The sequence below is a fragment of the Rhincodon typus genome, unplaced genomic scaffold (genome assembly GCF_021869965.1).
Source record: "Rhincodon typus isolate 14 unplaced genomic scaffold, sRhiTyp1.1 hic_rhity00003184, whole genome shotgun sequence".
Lineage (NCBI taxonomy): Eukaryota > Metazoa > Chordata > Chondrichthyes > Orectolobiformes > Rhincodontidae > Rhincodon > Rhincodon typus.
The window spans coordinates 1-19936 of record NW_025968822.1 but is presented as its reverse complement, the minus strand read 5'-3'; the positions used below and the strand labels follow the sequence as shown (position 1 = coordinate 19936).

The 19936-nt window shown below is 44.0% G+C and overlaps 2 protein-coding genes across 2 annotated transcripts; one reads left to right on the top strand and one right to left on the bottom strand.

Moving 5' to 3' along the window:
* Positions 1–70: 70 nt before the first annotated feature.
* LOC125481705 (splicing factor ESS-2 homolog) lies at positions 71–10556 on the top strand (the record flags this gene model as incomplete). Its single annotated transcript, XM_048593587.1, has 3 exons — positions 71–180; positions 1050–1165; positions 9532–10556. Coding segments are annotated over 3 exons (497 nt in total), but the record flags the coding sequence as incomplete, so codon positions are not given.
* A 3398-nt stretch (positions 10557–13954) lies between these two features.
* LOC109921425 (testis-specific serine/threonine-protein kinase 1-like) lies at positions 13955–17453 on the bottom strand. Its single transcript, XM_020521463.2, has one exon. The coding sequence runs from the start codon at positions 15422–15424 to the stop codon at positions 13955–13957; it is 1470 nt and encodes a 489-aa protein (XP_020377052.1). The 5' UTR covers positions 15425–17453.
* Positions 17454–19936: the final 2483 nt, after the last annotated feature.

Sequence of the window (19936 nt, the reverse complement as noted above, 5' to 3'; positions counted from 1 at the left end):
GCACCACAAAAGCTATTTTGTAACCAAGCATTAAAGACCAGGTTATTGACTGCAGCTTGTGTACCTGTAGGTGTGAATGACTCCCCGATGATGACGTGGGGTGAGATTGAAGGCACTCCATTCCGTCTGGAGAGTTCGGAAAGTCCTAATGTAGACAGGACGCCAGGACCAGCATTTAAGGTAAATGAGAACAGGATAGGCCAGGCAGGGGGGTTGGGGCATGCAGTCAGGATAGAGAATCTTTCACCCCAATTCCCCTATTGGCCTGCTGTAGGACATGGCCCTTCACTGTCTGACACCCTCTGAGATTGACCCCTTCACAGTCTGACCCCCAAGCCCTCACAGTCCGACAGCACCCCCTACGCTCTCGCTGTCCAACAGCACCTCCCCTTGCAGTCCAACAACACCCCCCCCACCACAGTACCATAGCCTCCCCTCAGACTTGCATTCCAAAAGCCCCCCGGCCCTAGCAGTCCAACAGCACACCCCTCACTGTCCACTCCCTCTGAGAGCAACGCCACTCTCAGTCTGACTGGTCAGTGTCATACTAAAAACAAAACAATACTGAAAGTATGTAGGTATCAGAATGGACAATTATCAACCTAATGCATTTGCTCCTGTTTTCCTCTGATGTTGCTCATGTTTTTGAATGGTTTCAGCAATCTGGTTTTATTTCAAATTGCTCACATTTTGCTTTATATTGCTCCTGTATGAGGCAATATGAATATATCGAGATTGGTGTTTCACTGTGTTTGTAATGGAGATTAACAGCCCAGTTTCCCTTCAGCTTTATGTCGAAGCTTATATGATCAGTCTGAGCTGTGACAACTTTGCTATCCATCATAATATTAAAAACTAAGGCTTGCATCCAAATAGTTGGCTTTTGGTCTTTGTAGCAGGCAGATTCTCCGTTCTGTAGAACTGTGGCTGGGCTTTTTCTGGGGTACTGACATCAACAAGAATAATGAACTAAGCCATTTCAGGAAAGTAGCTGTTTAATTACTGTGATTTGTTTCCCTTTGATGCCAGAGTATGTCTCTTTCTGACAGATTCTCGAACCAGGTCGCAGAGAAAGGTTAGGCCTAAAAATGGTCAATGAGGTTGCTGCTAAGAACAGAACCAAGAAGCAGGAAGCTCTGCGAAAGGCCACACAGAGTCTGGCCAGGTGAGATTGACTCCCTGCACTAACAGTTACAGCTGGTGCTTTGCCTTGGCCCAGGGTTGGCTAGGCATCTTGTGCCCAGCAGGCAAGGTCACTGAATGTACCAATGGACTCTTTACAGCTGTTAGATTTAGTCCTTGAGAGAGTTGGGAAACATGTCTTCAGCCCAGCATAACACTGGGCTGCGTTATACTGTGGGCCAGGTAAGAGAGAGCTATATTCAGCAATGTCCTACTGGCAAGATTAGTGACACATTGAACAGAATGCCAGTAGGCACATCATGCTCAACTCATTTCCAAGTGGCTGTTGGTAGGACATTGCTTAACAGACCACTTTAATAATTTTAATGTTGTGAAGTATTTTGGATTGATGAATTGGAGTCTCAATTATTATAATGTGGGAGGAGGTCTCGGCCCATCATATCTCCACCAGCTCTCTGAACACTTTGGCTTAGTGCCAATCTCCTGCTTTTACCCTTTAATACTGTGCATTGTTTCTCTTTTAATAATTATCTCATGCCACTTCCAGGTAGTGCATTCTAGAGCCGAACCACTCAATGTGTGAAAATGTTTTTTTTTTCTGACCTCACATTGCTTTTCTTGCAAAGCATGTTAAATGTGAACCCTCTGGTTCTCAATCCTCTTACCACTGGGAACAGTTTATCCCTCTCTACTTTGTCCACACTCTTCATGATTTTAAAAGCTTCTAACAAATCTCTGCTCGGCTTTCTTCTTTCAAAAAAAGCAGTTCCAAATTCTACAAGCTACCATCATAACTGAGATTTCTCACTGCTGGACTGTTTAGGCAAGGTTATGGGGGTGTGATGTTCTGCTGTGCTGAGCTAAGGCAGTGTGGTTCTAATTGCCATGAGCTACAACTGGTCTGCATTGCATACCTGTGGGAAAATAGTGAAAACCAGGCCAGGCTACAATGCACTCTGCAGTTAAATAGTCTGCTTCCATTTAAGATTACACACACTCACCATTTAAGAGCAGTCCTTGAAACTAATGAGTTGTACACAGTACAAACTGGGACACCAAGAGAGCCTAAAATAGCAAGAGTAGTCCATTCAAGCCTTCAAGCCCATTCTACTATTCAGCGAGATCACAACTGATCTCTTGATACTTGAATATTTTTCCAATCTTTTTGAAAATATGTTTGACCAAATCAATCAATCAATCACAGTCTTGAACATACGATCTCAACAACTGAGTCTCCACAGCCATCTGGACAAAGAATTCCAAAAACTCACCAAAGGTGAAGAAATTCCTGAAATCAGTTCTAAACAGCCTGTCCCTTATTTGGAGACTGTGACCCCTCTGGTTCTAGATCCAGCAGGCAGGGAAACATCTTCCTTGCATACACCAAATTGGTGGACATCCCCACTTCTGACCTTATAATGGAGGGAAGGTCATTCATGAAGAAGCTGAAGATGGTTGGGCCTAGGACATTACCCTGAGGAACTCCTGCAGAGATGTCCTGGAGCTGAGATTTTGACCTCCCACAACCATGACCATCTTCCTATGTATCAGGTATGACACTAACCAACGGAGAGTTTGCCCCCTGATATTCATTCCAGTTTTGCTAGGGCTCCTTGATGCCACACTCGGTTGGATGCAGCCTTGATATCAAGGACTGTCACTCTCACCTCACCTCACCTCTGGAATTCAGCTCTTTTGTCCATGTTTGAACAAAGGCTATAATGAGATCAGGACAAGTGGCAAGTGACGTTCGCACCCTGCAAATGCCAGGCTATGACCATCACCAATAAGAGACAATCTAACCACTGCCCCTTGGCATTCAATGGTGTTACCATCACTGAATCCCCCACTATCAACATCCTGGGGGTTACCATTGACCAGAAACTCAACTGGACACACCACATTAACACAGTGGCTACAAGAGCAGGCCAGAAGCTAGGTAAACTACGACAAGTAACTCACCTCCTGACTCCTCAAAGCATGTCCGCCATCTACAAGGCACAAGTCAGGAGCGTGATGGAATACTTCCCACTTGCCTAGATGAGTGAAGCCCCAACAATACTCAACAAGCTTGACACCATCCAGGACAAAGCAGCCCGCTTGATTGGCACTACATCTACAAGCAATCACTCCCTCCACCACCGAGGTTCTTTAGCAGCAGTGTGTACTATCTACAAGATGCACTGCAGAAATTCACCAAAGATCTTCAGACAGCACCTTTGAAACCCACGACCACTTCCATCTAGAAGGACAAGGGCACCAGACATATGGCAACACCACCACCTCTAAGTTCCCCTCCAAGTCACTCACCATCCTGACTTGGAAATATATTGCCGTTCGTTCACTGTCGCTGGGTCAAAATCCTGGAATTCCCTCCCTAATAGCATTGTGGGTCAACCCACAGCAGGAAGACTGCAGCAGTTCAAGAAGGCAGCTCACCACCACTTTCTCAAGGGCAACTAGGGATGGGCAAGAAATGCTGACCAGCCAGCGATGCCCACATCCCACAAATGAATAGAGAAAAAAATCCTTGTAAGAGCTTTGTAAGTTTGAATGAGATCACCCCTCATTCTTCTAAACTCTAGAGAAAATGGTCTATTCTCAGTCTATTTAATCTTTTCCAATAGAACAATCCTGTTAAGCCAGAGATTGGTTTGGTGAACATTTGTTGCGCTCCCTTTTTGGCAAGAAAGGAGACCAAAACTATACACAGTCTACCCAGGCACTATATAACTACAGTAAAGAGTCTTTACTCCTGTACTCAAATCCTCTTTGTAACAGAAGCCAACACATCATTTGTCTTCCTAATTGCTTCCTCAGCCAGCATGTTCATTTTCAGTGTCTCATGACCAAGTATATCCAAATCCCTTTGAAGTTCAACACTTTCCAGCTCTCAACATTTAAAAAATTTTTTTTCCTGCCATTTCTTTCCATCCATTTGCATCCACTTCACAAAGCAAAATCCTTCCTTGTTTTATGTCATCCTCAAACTTGGAAATATTACATTTAATCCCCTTGTCCAAATATTTGACAAAAACATAAAGTGCCGGAGAAATTCAGCAGGTGTGCAGTATCCATAGAGATAGAGGAACAGAATTAATGTTTCGAGTCCAATATGACATCTTTGGGACTCCAGCATTCATAGTATTTTGCTTTCATCCAGATCGTTGATAGATATTATGGAAATCAGGGATAGTATTAAAGCCAAAGAGGAGGCATATAAATTGGCCAGAAAAAGCAGCAAACCTGAGGACTAGGAGAATTTAAAATTCAGCAGAGGAGGACAAAGAGTTTAATTTGAAAGGGGAAAATAGAATATAAAAGTAAGCTTGCAGAAAACTTAAAAACTGACTGAAAAAGCTTCTATAGATATGTCAAGAGAAGAAGACTGATGAAGACAAATGTAGGTCCCTTGCACTTAGAATTAGGTGAATTCATAGTGGACAACAAAGAGGTGGCAGACAACTTGAACCAATGCTTTGGATCTGCCTTCATTAAGGTGGACACAAATGGCCTTCCGAAAATGCAAGGGGTCAGAGGGACAAGCGTGAAGGAGGAACTGAAGGAAATAATTATTAGTCAGGAAATGGTATTGGGGAAACTGATGGGATTAAAACACAGTAAGTCCCCAGAGCCTGCAAAGCAGAGTACTTAAGGAAGGGGCCCTAGAAAGAGCACTTGCATTGGTGATCATTTTCCAGCATTCTGTAGATTCTGGAAGAGTTCCGATGAACTGGAGGATAGCTAATGTAACCCCACTTTTTTTAAAAAGGAGGGAGAGAAAAAATGGGGAATTAAAGGCCAGTTAGCCTGACATCGGTGTTGGGAAAATGTTGGAGTCAATTAAGAACGTAATAACTGAACATTTGGAAAGCGGTGACAGAATCGGTCCTAGACAGCATGGATTTACTAAAGGGAAATCACGCTTGACAAATCTTCTGGAATTTTTTGAGAATGTGATCAGTTGAGTGGACAAGGATGAATCAGCAGAGGTTGTGTACTTGGCTTTTGACAAGGTTCCACACAAGAGATTAAAGGAAAGTTAAAGCTCATGGTATCGGAGGTAATGTATTGACATGGATAGAGAACTGCTTGGCAGACAGGAAGCAGAGAGTTGGAATAAATGGTCCTTTTCAGAGTAGCAGGCAGTGACAAGTGGGGTGCTGCAGGGTTCAGTGGTGGCACCTCAGCTGTTCACAACATACAATTCCTTTGAAGGAATTGAATGCCCTGCTTCCAAATTTGCAGATGATATGAAGCTGGGTGGCAGTGTGTGCTGTGAGGAGAATGCTAAGAGGCTGCAGGGTGAACAGGCTGGCCGAGTGGCCAAATACTTGGCAAATGCAATATAATGTGGATAAATGTGAGGTTATCCACTTTGGTGGCAAAAACAGGAAGGCAGGTTTTAATCTGATTAGTGGCAGTTTAGGAAAATGTGAGATGCAACGAGAAATGGGTGTCATGGTGGAACAGTAGGGTAGGCAATGGCCTAGTGGTATTATCGCTAGACTATAAATCCAGAACTTGGGTTCGAATACCACCGCAGCAGATGGTGAAATTTAAATTCAATAATTAAAAAAAATAGTCTGGAATTAAGAATTTACTGATCACCATGAAATCATTGCCGATTGTTGGAATAACCCAACTGGTTCACTAATGTCCTTCAGGAAGGAAATCTGCCACCCTCACCTGGTCTGGCCGACATGTGACTCCAGACCCACAGCAATGTGGTTGACTCTCAACTGCCCTCTGAAATGGCCTAGCAAGCCACTCAGTGGTACCATTCACTACAAAGTCTCAAAGAAGTGAAACTGGACAGATCAACTGGCATCGACCTAGGCACCAGAAAAGACAATGGCAGAAACAGCCCCGTCGACCCTGCAAAGTTAGTGCCAAAATTGGGAGGTCTGTCTCACAGACTAGTTAAGCAACAGCCTGACATAGTCATGCTCAAGGAATCATACCTTATAGACAATGTCCCAGACACCACCCTCACCATCCTTGGATATGTCCTGTCCCACAGGCAGGACAGACTCAGCAGAGATGGTGGCACAGTGGTATACAGTCAGGAGAGTGTTGCTCTAGGAGTCCTCAACATTGACTCAGGATCCTGTGAAGTCTCATGGCTTCAGGTTAAACATGGACATGGAAACCTCCTGCTGATTACCACATACTGTCCTCTCTCAGCTGATGAATCATAATTCCTCAATGTTAAACAACACTTAGAGGAAGCACTGATGATGGCAAGGGCACAAAATGTACTTTGGGTGGGGGATTTCAATGTCCACCACCAAGAGTGGCTCAGCAGCAGTACTACTGATCGAGCTGGTCGGGTCCTGAAGGACATAACTGCTAGAATGGGTCTGTGGCAGGTGGTGAGGGAACCAACAAGAGGGAAAAACATACTTGACCTCATCCTTACTAATCTGCTAGCTGCAGTTGCATCTAGCCAGGACAGTATCGGTAAGAGTGAACATTACACAGTCCTTGTGGAGATGAAATCCCACCTTCACATTGAGAATAACCTTCATCATGTTGTGTGGCACTATCACCATGCTAAATGGGACAGACTTCACACAGATCTAGCAACTCAAGACTGGGCATCCATGAGGTGCTGTGGGCCATCAATAGCAGCATAATTGTACTCCAGCACAATCTGTAACCTCATGGCCTGGCATATCCCCCACTCAACCATTATCATCAAGCCAGGGGATCATCCCCTGGTTCAATGGAGAGTGCAGGAGGGCATGCCAGGAGCAGCACCAGGCATATACCTGAAGATGAGGTGTCAGTCTCCTTCAGTGGTCCCCAACATTACAGATACCAGTGTTCAGCCAATTCCATTCACTCCACGTGATATCAAGAAATGGTTGGAGACACTGGATACCGCAAAGGCTACGGGCCCCTGACAACATTCTGGCAATAGTACTGAAGACATGAGCTCCAGAAGTTGCCGCTCCCCTTGCCAAGCTGTTCCAGTACAGTTACAACACTGGTATCTACCCGGCAATGTGGAAAATTGCCCAAGTGTGTCCTATACACAAAAAGCAGGACAAACCAACCTGGCCAATTACTGCCCCATCAGTCTACTCTCAATCATCAGTAAAGCGATGGAAGGTGTCATCAACAGTGCTATCAAGCAGCACCTGCTCAGCAATAACCTGTTCATTGACGCCCAGTTTGGGTTCTGCCAGGGCCACTCGGCCCTTGACCTCATTACAGCCTTGGTTAAAACATGGATAAAAGAGCTGAATTCCAGAGGTGAGGTGAGTGTGACAGCCCTTGACATCAAGGCTGCATTTGACCAGGTGTGGCAGCAAGGAACCCTTGCAAAACTGGAATCAGTGGGTATCAGGGGGCAAACTCTGGTGGTTGGAGTCATACCTGACACATAGGAAGATGGTCGTGGTTGTTGGAGGTCAGTCATCTCAGCTCCAGGACATCTCTTCAGGTGCTCCTCACGGTAGCATCTTCAGCTGCTTCATCAATGACCTTCCCTCCATCATAAGGTCAGAAGTGGGGATGTTCGATGATTGGTGCTGAGCATTGCACGTTCGTGACTCCTCCGATACTGAAGCACTCCACGTTTAAATGCAACAGGATCTGGACAATATCCAAGCTTGGGCTGACAAGTGGCAAGTAACATTTGTGCCATGCAAATGCCAGCCTATGACCATCATGAATAAGAGACCATCTATCCACCACCTCTTGGCATTCAGTGGTGTTATCATCACTGAATTCCCCCACTATCGACATCCTGTGAGTCATCATTGACTAAGAACTCAACTGGACTCACCACATAAACACACTGGCTACAAGAGCAGGCCAGAAGCTAGGAATACTACGACGAGTAACTCGCCTCCTGACTCCTCAAAGCGTGTCTGCCATCTACAAGGCGCAAGTCAGGAGTGTGATGGAATACTCCCCACTTGCCTGGATGAGTGCAGCCCCAACAACACTCAAGAAGCTTGACACCATCCAGGACAAAGCAGCCCGCTTGATTGGTACTACGTTCACAGGCATCCGTTCCCTCCACCACCAACACTCAGTAGCAGCAGTGTGTATTATCTACAAGATACACTGCAGAAATTCACCAAAGATCCTCAGACAACACTTTCCAAACCCACGACCACTTCCATCGAGAAGGACAAGGGCAGCAGACAAATGGGAACACCACCATCTCCAAGCCACTCACCATCCTGACTTGGAAATATACCGCCATTCCTTCACTGTCGCTGAGTCAAAATCCTGGATTTCCTCTCTAATGGCATTGTGGGTCAACCTACAGCTGGTGGACTGCAGCTGGTCAAGAAGGCAGCTCACCACCACCTTCTCAAGGGCAACTAAGGATGGGCAAGAAATGTTGGCCCATCTACTGATACCACATCCCACAAAAAATGAATTGAAAAAAAGCCGCTGAAGGTTGGCATGCAGGTGCAGCAGGGAGTGAGGAAAGCTAATAGCATGCTGGCCTTCATAACAAAAGGATTTGAGTATTGGAGTAAGAATGCCTTGCTGCAGGTCTACAGGGCCTTGGTGGGGCTGCATCTTGGGTATTGTGTGCAGTTTTGGGGGTGTCCTAGTCTGAAGAAGGACATTCTTGCTATTGAGGGAGTCCAGCGAAGGCTCACCAGACTGATTCCCTGGATGGTAGGACTGACATATGAGGAAAGACTGGAATTTAGAAGAAGGGATATGTCATTAAAACATATAAAATCCTGATGGGACTGGACAGGCAACGTGTGGGAAGAATGTTCCCAATGTTGGGGATGTCCAGAACTAGGGATCATATTCTAAGAATAAGGGATAAGCTATTCATGACTGAGATGAGGAAGAATTATTTCACTTGAGGAGTTGTGAACCTGTGGAATTCTCACCCACAGGAAGCTGTTGGGACCAGTTCATTAGATATATTCAAGAGTGAGCTGGATGTGGCCCTTGTGGCTAAAGGGATCAGTGGGTATGGATGAGGACGGGAATGGGATACTCAGATTGCGTGATTAGCCATGATTGTATACCCCTGCACCTATTTTCTATGTTTCTCAATTCACGTCAGTATACCTCCATCACAAGCTCCAAACCCCACCTTCAACCACCAGTTAATGTGCACTAATTTTGTTTGCTGACCTCTTGTGTGAAACCTTATCAAAAACCTACTGAAAGTCAAATTTACCTCATGCACTGGTTTCCCCTTAAGTTTGGAGGATGGGGTTGATGGGGATGATTTCTGGTCCTGGTTTGGAAAGCAGCATGGAAGTGATTGATAAGCTTGCCTTGGGAGGAAAGTGAAATGTATAAAAAGTAATGATTGGGTTGATTTTTTTTTTGTAAGCTTTAGTCTGTGAGCTCATGGATATATTTCTTTCTCTCTATCTCTGTCTTTCCCAGTCTGTCTCCACATGGAATCAGCCCTGTGATGTCACCAGCCTTGCAGCGTCTTGTCAACCGGACATCCAGCAAGTATACGGACAGAGCTTTACGCGCTAGTTACACCCCATCACCAGCTCCCAAACAAACGCCACATTGTAAAACACCATGCGCTGGTGTAACGCCTAATGCTCTTGGTGCCTTGCACACTCCGGGCAGCCAGGACCCCACCTCTATCACTGATAATCTACTGCAGCTGCCCAAGAGGAAGAAAGTTGCTGACCTGTCCTAGTGCTGAACACATTCCTCCACAACCAAGCGCCTCACTGCCCCTTCAACTCACAAGAGCTGATTATGATGATTTTGGAAATCTGAAATATGTCGCAAAAATAATGGAAATATTTGAGAAGTAAAGACGATTTCATGTTTATTCACATTCATACTGACGTACATGCACAATTTCCCTGCCAAAGGATCCTTTCTGATTCAACAAACTTGGTCTTTGTGCAACTTGCAATTACTGTTGATTCTAGCTCTGTCTTTGCCAGCTCAACTATAACTTGTGAGCTTGTAACGTCTCTGACGTAATGATGATTGAGCAATGAATAATTGGTACATCCCACAGTGAGGCTTGCAGTGCATACAGTCACAGAGCTGCTCAACTAAATGTTTCTGATGATCCAGTGCCACCACTGCTCCAGCTTCTTGGTGCCTGCAGTATACCTGCACTTAGAACTCTGGAAACTATTTCCATTATTTATTAATATCAGTGTTCACTTGTCTCCTGTGAACTACAGACAAACTTGCTCAACCCTTCGCTGTCAACCTTGAACCTGGAGGAGACAGCATCTGAGCTGTTTTCAAATTGAAGCTGTTTATTAGTTTGAATGGTTTTGATATGAAAATGTGGGCAAATTGGACATACTTTCTTGAAAACCCAACTTACCCTGGGCAACATCCTGGCGGAGTTCCCTCCCCTTCTCCATCACCCTCTCCTCTTCTGCTCTGTACCTCTCACCTCTCCTCTCCCCCTCTACCTACCCTCACTCCTCTCCTCCTCTGTCACCACTTCCCTTCCTCTCCTCCTCCAACCCCCTCCCCCTTGTCTCCTCCTCCTCTGTCCCCTTCCCCTATTCTCTCCTCCTCTTCTGTCACCCATCCCCTCTCCTCTTGTCCTCCGTCACCCCTCACCTCCTCCATCACCACTCTCCACTCCTCCTCCGCTGTCCCCCTCCCCTCACCCCTCCTATCTTCTGTCCCCCTCCCCCCTCCTCCTCCCCCCCCCCCCTCTCCTCAAGTGTCACCCCTCCCTTCTCCTCTTTCCTCTGTCGCCCTCCCCTTCCTCTTCTTTCCTCCGTCACCCCTCCCATCACCCCTCCCTTCTCCTCTCCTCCTCCATCATTCCTCCCCTCTCCTCCTCCACCATCACCCCTCGCCACCCCACCTCCTCTCTTTATTTTCCCCTCCCTTCCCCTCTCTTTGTTACATATATTCTTATCCACGCCCTCTCTTTGCCCCCTTCACCCTTCCACCTGTGCCCTGTTCTGCCCTCTCTATATCTCAATTTATTTCTCTCTTTCTCTCCTCTTTCTCTCTCTCTCTCTCTCTCCCTCCTCCTTTCTGTCATTCTCTTTCTTTCTTTCTTTATCCTTCTATATGTCTGTCTCTCTTTCCCTCCATATGTGTGTTTCTGTTTTTCTCCATAAATCTTTCGCTCTCTCCCTCCACATCTCTCTGTATGACTGTATGCCTTAATCTCTCTTTGGTCTCCTCCATCCCATGATTCCTCCATCCCCCCCCCAGCCCCCAACCACTACCCTTGTTCTCCCCATGCCCCTGACTTTGCCCTTCCCTCTTCTGCACCTCCTGGCTCTCTCCATGTGCTGTTTCTGTTGTCGTAATGTTGCTTGTTGTCCTTAAACCTCCTTGGGCATTCCCGTGCTCCTGTCCTAGGCAGTGAGCTGTGGCTGGTGATGTCTTTTTCTTCTTTGGGTTTCTGGAGTTGTAACACTTCAAGCGGACTGCAGGGTGGAGACAGCCCTCGATTAGGCTGGTTATTGGTTCAATGTCAATGACCGAGCTCTGTCTCTCAGCTGAATGATAATTCACTCCATGGCTCTGTCTGCCTTTGCATTTTTATGAAGGCATTTTTGCAATGGTAGGTGCATCAGGTAAGGGCACAATCCATTACAGCACAATATGGTTTGACAATTTCTATTATTCTTGTCAATTAATCAAGTCATTTTTGCCCCTGTAATAAATGCTCCAGTGGTAAATACTGAAAAAACAGTGCATCTCCATTGCATTTTTTGAAAAAATTCAAGGTAAAGATTTTCAAATTAGAAGCCATGTGGCAGTATAACGAGGATTGGGGAGTACAGAGAAGAAGGAAAGAGATATGAAATTTAATTTGCATTAACTAAACATTAAATAGATTGAAATGTAAATTCTTTTTAAGCGAAAGCTGCATTGTATTTGAGTGTCCTTTTGAGCTGTGTGCAGTACACTTTGCTAATCTACATAATCTTTGAGAGCATTAATTCAAGCAGGCGAAGATATTGGAGTCACCTATAGGCAAGGGAGGCAGGTTTCCCTATCTCAAGGACATGCTAAGCTTTTTATCCCAAGATGGCAGGCTTCATGCTCATAACCCAGTGCCAACCACTGACTAAATTCAGTTTCATTGTTTGTCCCCAGTGTGGTTCAAAGTCAGCACCTGATGGATTATCAACCAGGCCCAGCAGCACTGAGCTCCTGTAAACTGAATGACCAAGATTTGAGGCAGACAATGAGTGAGATACTGAGAGAAGGAAAAGGAGTAAAGTTCTGTCAGTGGCTTCATGTTATTAGCTGGAATGGTCCAGACCAGAAGGTGCAGAGAATAAGACTCTGCAGATCAGTCTGTCCTGATGAAGCAATGGCAGAACTGAATATGGTTGCCGAGCAGTAGGAAATCATGAAGAGCTCGAGAACCGGATTGTCCTTCCTAACCCCACCTTTCATTTTATATCATCCTCATTCACCAGATTTCTTTTCCTGGACTGAATTTGTTTCTCCTGTTTCAGGCACTGATTGACTGAACCATGTGTCATTCTCAGGTCCTAGCTCTTTGCTTTCATCAAGCAATGCTTTAATAAAAGCAGCAGCAACATTTTGTTAATAGAGAAAAAAGACTTGTGTTCACATTGTGCCTTTCATGGCCACTTAACATCTCCAAGTGCTGTACAGCCAATAAAATACTTTCAAAGCATAGTCACTGTTGTAATGTAGGAAACATGGCAACCAATTTCCAACTTACACACAAATAATGCCCACAAAGGCAATGATATCATTCATAGATAATCTGTTTTTTGTGATGTTAATTGAGGGGTATATATTAGTCAGGGCATGGAGATAACTCCTTCACTCTTTGAATTTTTAAAAATATTTGTTCATTGGATGTTAAAAGTCAATCACATTACTGTAGGTCTGGAGTTATACTTAGGCCAGACCAGGTAAGAATGGCAGATTTTCTTCCCTGAAGAACATTAGTGAATCAGATGGATTTTTGACAACATGGTTGCCATCAAGCCAGTTTTTCACTCCAGATTTTTATTGAATTCAAATTTCACTCTTTGCCAGGGTGGGATTAATGACCATGTCCCCAGAACATTAACCGGGCGTTCTGAATTACTAGTCCAGCAGCATTACTTACCCTGCCATTGCCCATCCCCATCTTTAAAATGCTACCATGCCATCTCTTACAAGCACCAAAGAGATAACCAAGACCTCTTTTTCGTTCGTTATCTGAAAAATGGCACTTCTGACAGTATGGCATACCCTCAGAACTGTACTGGAAAGTGAGCCCCAATTACTTTACATTGATATTGCTCCTGTGAAACTGTTTTACGAACCCAATACAACATGAAGCTAGAGAGATATTAATGCAGGTGACCAAATGCATGTTAAATATAAATGTTTTAAGGTGCATCTTAAAGGACGAAATTGACTAGTGAGATTTAAAGTGGGGGATTCCAAAGCTTAGTGCCCAGGCAACTAAAAGCATAACCACTAATATTGAAATGATTAATGTTGAAGATGGAGAAGCATTCAGAATTAGAGTACAGCAGAAATCTTGCAGTAGAGTTCTCTGCAAAGCTGGAGGTGATTTTGGTAAGGGGGTGGGTGCATTGGAAGTGTTTAGCGTACAAATGGATGAGGCTGTGGAGAGATTTTAAAACAAATATGAGAATTTTAAAATCAGGAACTAATGTAGTCAGTAAGTGCAGGGGTCACTTTGCTATATTGTATTGCAAACTCTGCTATAGTCTCACTGTAAATATTAAAAGTTCGTTAGTTTCTTCCTGGTTCTTTATTAGATTTCTTTTATAAGCAGTAAAACAGATGACTGGTTCAGAGGTTGGTTGTTTTTACTGGGTAGTTGAACTTTTGTCTATCTTGATATCTAGGTGCGAGATTTGCTCGAATGTTTGCCCCGTTTTTCGATAGATTTTGACTTTCTGGAACTAACTTTTTTCAGCTCTGCCTTGCTCTGTGCTTCAATGAAGCTCTCCTGGTCAGGATAGACCTCGCTGTCATCAGGATGATCCTCATCAGTTAGTCTCAAGCTTCTCGATTTGCGCCTGCTGCCCTTTGTATCTGTTCTTGGTTCCAGTCTGCTGTCAGTTTCAGGGTCGGTTCTGGCATCTTGATTTAGAGACTTTTCCACCCTTGAACCAGTCTTGGTTCCACTCCTGTGGTCAGATCTTGGTACTTTGGAATGGTGCTTTGTGTCCCTTGCTTCCTGAGGTGAGATGCTGCCCTTGAAATCGGATTTCCCCTCATTCCTGGTCTCGTCTTTATGCTCAGCTTCATGCTTGCCATCTGCTTTGTCCCGCTTCATGTTCATCCACTCATGTTTTGCCTCATGTTTCATGTCCACCCATTCATGGCCTGTTTCAATTTCCCACTGGTATTTTGCATCTCGCTTCTGCTCTGTTTTTCCTTCATGTCGGTCGTCCTTGGTGTGGCCATGCTTCTCGTCTCTCTTCTCGTCTTTCTTCTCTGTGCTTTGTTCCACTTTTTTGGTTGAAGTTGTTTCTTTGATTTTGGCAGTAAAGAGCCAAGGATGTTCCAGGACCTCTTCAATGGTGAGCCGTTTGCTCGTGTCAGGGTGGAGCATACGATAGATCAGTTCCTTGCAGTCTGCAGGAACCACCTTTGAACGGGGAAAATCCACCCTATGCTCTTTCTGAATCCTAAGCATCCTTTTGATGTTGGAGTCATCGTACGGCATCGATCCACACACCATGATGAAAAGGATTACCCCAAGGCTCCAAACATCATACACTTTGGGCTGGTAAGGAATGCCCTGCAGGACTTCAGGAGCTGCATATGCTGCAGAGCCACAAAAGGTTTTGCTGAGCAAGGGTCGTCCCTGATCATCTGTACTGCATCGCTTGGCAAAACCAAAGTCTGAGAGCTTGACGTTGAAGTCCTTATCTAGAAGGAGATTCTCGCACTTTAAATCCCGGTGGACTACACCTAGCTCATGACAGTGCTTGACAGCCAGTGCCAACTGACGGAACATCTTACGTGATACCTCCTCAGGTAAAGCCCCCCTTGTTTTAATGAACTCCAGTAAATCTCCCTGAACACCCAACTCCATTATAATGTAAACCTTTCCATCTGAAGTCTCAAAAATCTCAAAGGTTTTTACGATGTAGCGGTGATTGAGCATAGCCAAGATTTCCAACTCACGGGGCAGAAATTTCTCCAGGAAATCAGCGGGGGCCTTCCTCCTGTCGATGATTTTAACGGCCACATTAGTCTTCAGCCGGTCAGAGTAGGCAGACTTGACTTTGGCATATGACCCCTCCCCCAGGTTGACACCTAAAGTGTAGCCCCGTTTTTTCAGGACTACCCCATCATCCATGGTGCTGTGACATCAATATGTGAGTGCACACTCCCTTCCTACCTCTTACCTACTCACAAACTCCATGGAAATAGGCTCATAGGCACTTCTGCACAGCATACAAGTGTTCTGTGTACCCTTTCAGTCCTGAAAGAGACTTATTTTCACGAACAGTAACTTTAGTAAAGTCACTGTCTTGGATCTGGTAACTGTGGTTGTGATGGATCTAAAAAGAATGTTTGCGTTGTGACATAAAGATGATGGCACAATGATCATAATATGACTGCAGGATGCTACAAATGCAAGATTTTGTTATACTACGTTTTGGGACTATGCCTTTAAAATGAAGAGGTTAGGTGACCTGTTCTGAAGTCTGCATAACAACATACCTTGATGATGTGGCCATCATAGATTAAAGAGAGGCCCATGTTGTTTTGCTGAAAAGAAGGTGCAAGGTGTTCACATTGGGATCCAATGTCAGCAGCAGCAATTGTGTTTACTCATCATCTGCTAAGTTCCAGGGAAGTGTTTACATTGTAAACCGCTAGGCTTTACAGTGTTTAAAAGAGAGTTGAGATCTCATCAATCAGCATTTCTCCCTGGTTACAAAGGCTGTGTGATTCACGTTGTCATGGAGATAGGCTTAGAAGGGGGAGAAGAATTTCAAAGATACCCTGAAACTCTCAGACGCTGGTTGCTTGCTAGGATTCCAAAGAAATGGCAGCTTAAAAGCAAAAGTCTGTGGTTCACTGTGCAGGAATGCAATTGGGAACTCAAGCTCTGCTTGAAAGACCAAATTGGTGAAGATTTGAAATGAGACTGAGCTTGCACTGGAAGGAGAATGAGCAGGAATAGCTCTCACTGTGAAAGGCATTTCTGGAGTTCAGCATTAGAAGCTGGGGTAGAAAAGATATGAGCGTAAACCCTTTGGAGCTAAGAATTGTGTTGGAATGGGTTTGAGAAATTTGAAGGTGTACCTGAGGGTACTGGTTAAATATCTCTGCAATCTTTGTGACCTCCTTACACATCAAAAGCAACAGAGACAAAGTTAACTGAATCATCGATTTTCACCTGATTTAATCCATATTCACTGTTGGCCCATCAAGGCCGGTTCAATCTCTGTTTATCACTACTGGATTGTTGTCAGCGCTGCTGTGGTTGTACAGAAGAAGCTCATTTACACTGAAGAAACATAGTGCTCTTGATGATCCAGTGACCTCTCAAACTATGATTCCTTTCCAAATAGGTCCCACACCACATCACCACCACCTGTCAAATCAGATCTAGTGAGATCCTTGCAGGAGGCAGCATATTTTTAGACAATAGACTGAAAATGAGAAAAAAAATTGGACGCTCCCTTTAAAAGGTGAGAGGGTACATGGAGTTGTTCATCGTTTTGGAAAAATGAGTGAAACTAAATGGGACATATGAAGTAATGTTACTCTTTGAGACCATTGAGACCGGACAATCTGGCAGCATTTGTTATGAGTTCTGGAAAGCTCAACATGGCAACAACCCTCTAATTGGTCAGGATGCAGCGTAACACAAACTCTGTGAGGAGAGTGAAACTGAGAGAAGTAAGAAGACCTCCAGAAGTTAGTTGTAGCAATTTATTTCTCTTCTCTCTGTAAAATTGCTCCCTCCAATTTTCTGTCAAACAAGCAGAAGAAAATACATTCAGACATGCTTAAAGAAATAAATTATAAAACCTAAAGAGAACCAGAAAGACCCCAAGTTCAACCAAGCAACCAGTGAACTAAAATCTGATCATCACTGTGTAGATCAGGTTGAGGCATCATGCAAGAAAGAAAAAGCATTGTGAAACTAACTCATCTAGTTTTGGATTTTGGACTGGTGATACAGAACTCTGTTCTCCTGACTATTTTCCCCCTCCACTTAATAGTTGTGTTTGGTCTGTTTTTGTTTTCCTTTGTTTGTGCATGTGGCTTTTAAAGAAGTTCAAGTTTGATATACGTACATTAGATACCTTGTCCTTATGCTGTTCTTGTTAAAGTTAAGAGTGTTACAATAAACAATTATTTTTATTGCTACTGAAGTACCTGGTATGCTTTGCTTTTATCCTGTATAGCATAAGTCATGAAAATTGGGGCTTATGCTATAATCAAACCTTCACATTTGTGACTCTGGGAATATTGGGTCTTGTTTTCCAACACACTGCCATAGTGGATTGAGACATCGCAGAAAATATGAACCATTCATATCTAGGCAATTCCTTTCAAAGGATGTATACTACGTTCCTCATTGCCTTTAATGAGTCAACTCAGTTTCAGCTGACTGAGGGAAAGAATATTTGAGGACCAAGATACCTGGTCTGATGATCTGAAGCCTGATAGATATAGGCTGATGTTTCTTCATTAGAGAGGCTTAACTGTAATTTTGACTGAAAAGCTGTAACTTCCAACCTCCTTTGCCTTCTGCTAACCAAATGAAAATCCTTCAGGCCTGCAATATTTCACCCATCATCTAAGGAGTGTGTTTGTAATACAAGTGCATGTTACATCTTTATAAATCATATTTGTGCGTGTGAGAGTGAGTGAGTTGTTATGATTACATTTAAGAATTGTAAGAAATAAACATTTACCCTTTTTTGGTTTAAAATTGAAAGAAATCTTGATTCCTGACTGTTCATTAAAATGACCTCTTTAAAGTCAAGGAATTAAAACATTCCTCCTCTAATACATCCAATTACGGTCACTCAAGATGTAAGAAAAGGATACAATTATCCCACATCTCTCCCACTCCATAATAAGCTATATTAAACACAAGTTAAACTGCAATTAGAGTATTGCAGTTATTTCAAGAAATCTCACTTAAAAGGAACAGAGAAGAATTGAAAAGATGTTACCACGGACTTACATGATGAGGAAAAGACGGATAGGCTGGAGTTGATTTCTTTGGAACAGAAGAGACTATGGGTGATTGAATTTGTGGTGTACACGATCATGAGGGTCCTGGATGCAGTGGATAGGAAAGAACCAATTTCCATTAGCAGAGAGATCAGTAAGTAGCAGGATTAAATTGCAGGTAATACCTGTTATCTTTGTACACAAGGCAAGAACCTCGTAAGATAGAGATAGTAGGAACTGCTGATGCTGGAGTCTGAGATAACAAGATGTAAGAACTGGATGAACACAGCAGGCCAGGCAGCATCAGAGGAGCAGGAAAGCTGATGTTTTGGGTCTGGACCCTTCTTCAGATCAGAAAATTTTCTGAAGGTTCCAGACCCAAACCTCAGCTTTCCTGCTCCTCTGATGCTGCCTGGCCTGCTGTGTTCATCCAGTTCTACACCGTGTAACCTCGTAAGATAATTTTCTCCCACTCCGTAAGCAACCTCAACTGTCTACTGACAGAGGCAGAAGTCACACAAGAGCAGGTTGTGGTCCAACAGGTTTATTTGAAATCAGAAGCTTACGATTTCTAATAAACCTGTTGGACTATAACCTGATGTTGTGTGACTTCTGAATTTGTCCATCCCAGACCAACACCAGCACCTCCACCCTTACAAGATGAAACACCATTTGAAAATATATTCATTACTAGAAAAGGTTGCAGATATGTTGTCCTGAGTGTAAAATGCTAGAATAAATTGAAGGCTTAAGGAATGCTAAGACTGTAAAAGGTTGTATGAGGGGTGAGGAAGGATGAATGGATTTAAGTCTTGTGTTTTGTTGTTTGTGTATCACATTTTACAATGAAAAAACGGTGTTCCATTGATGTGGATGGGGGCGTGTTCTCCTCCTTTCTTTATGAAGTCAATGATCAGTTCTTTAGTTTTGCTGACGTTCGGAGACAGATTGTTTTCATTGCACCACGTCACCAAGCCCTCTATCCCCCTTCTGTATTTTGACTCATCGTTATTAGATATCCGTCCCACTATGGTGGTGTTGTCAGCGAACGAATTTGGCAACGTAGTCAAAGGTGTACAGGGAGTACAGTAGGAGGCTGAGGACCCATCCTTTGTAGGCTCCAGTGTTGAATGTTATTGTGGAGGGGGTGCAGCTACTTATCCTCACTGATTGCGGCCTGTGGGTCAGAAAGTTGAGGATCCGGTTGCAGAGGGCGGAGCTGATGGAAATCGAGCTGTAAGGAGAGACTGGATAGGCTTGTTTTCTTTAGAGCAGAGATGACTGAGAGGGGACATGATTGAGGTATATAAAATTATGATGGGTATGGACAGGGTGAATAGAGAGCAACTGTTCTCCTTCGTTGAGGGGTCAATCACAAGAAGTCTTAGTTTTAGGGTATCCGTTAATTCCCTTCCTATTCCATTTCTTGGTCAAGATGCCTCTTAAATGTTGCTATTTATCTGCCTTTGGCAGCGCACTCCAGGCACTAACCACCCTATGTATAAATAACTTGGCTCTGAAATCACCTTTAAACTTAGCCCCCTTTTATCTTAAACCCATGTCCTCAGTAATTGAATCAGAGATAGTAGGAAGTGCAGATGCTGGAGAATCCGAGACAACAAGGTGCAGAGCTGGATGAACACAGCAGGCTAAGCAGCATCATAGG

What these genes read in the sequence shown, in the direction of transcription:
- LOC109921425 (XM_020521463.2), bottom strand. Translation starts at nt 15,424, where the DNA reads ATGGATGATGGGGTAGTCCTGAAAAAACGGGGCTACACTTTAGGTGTC.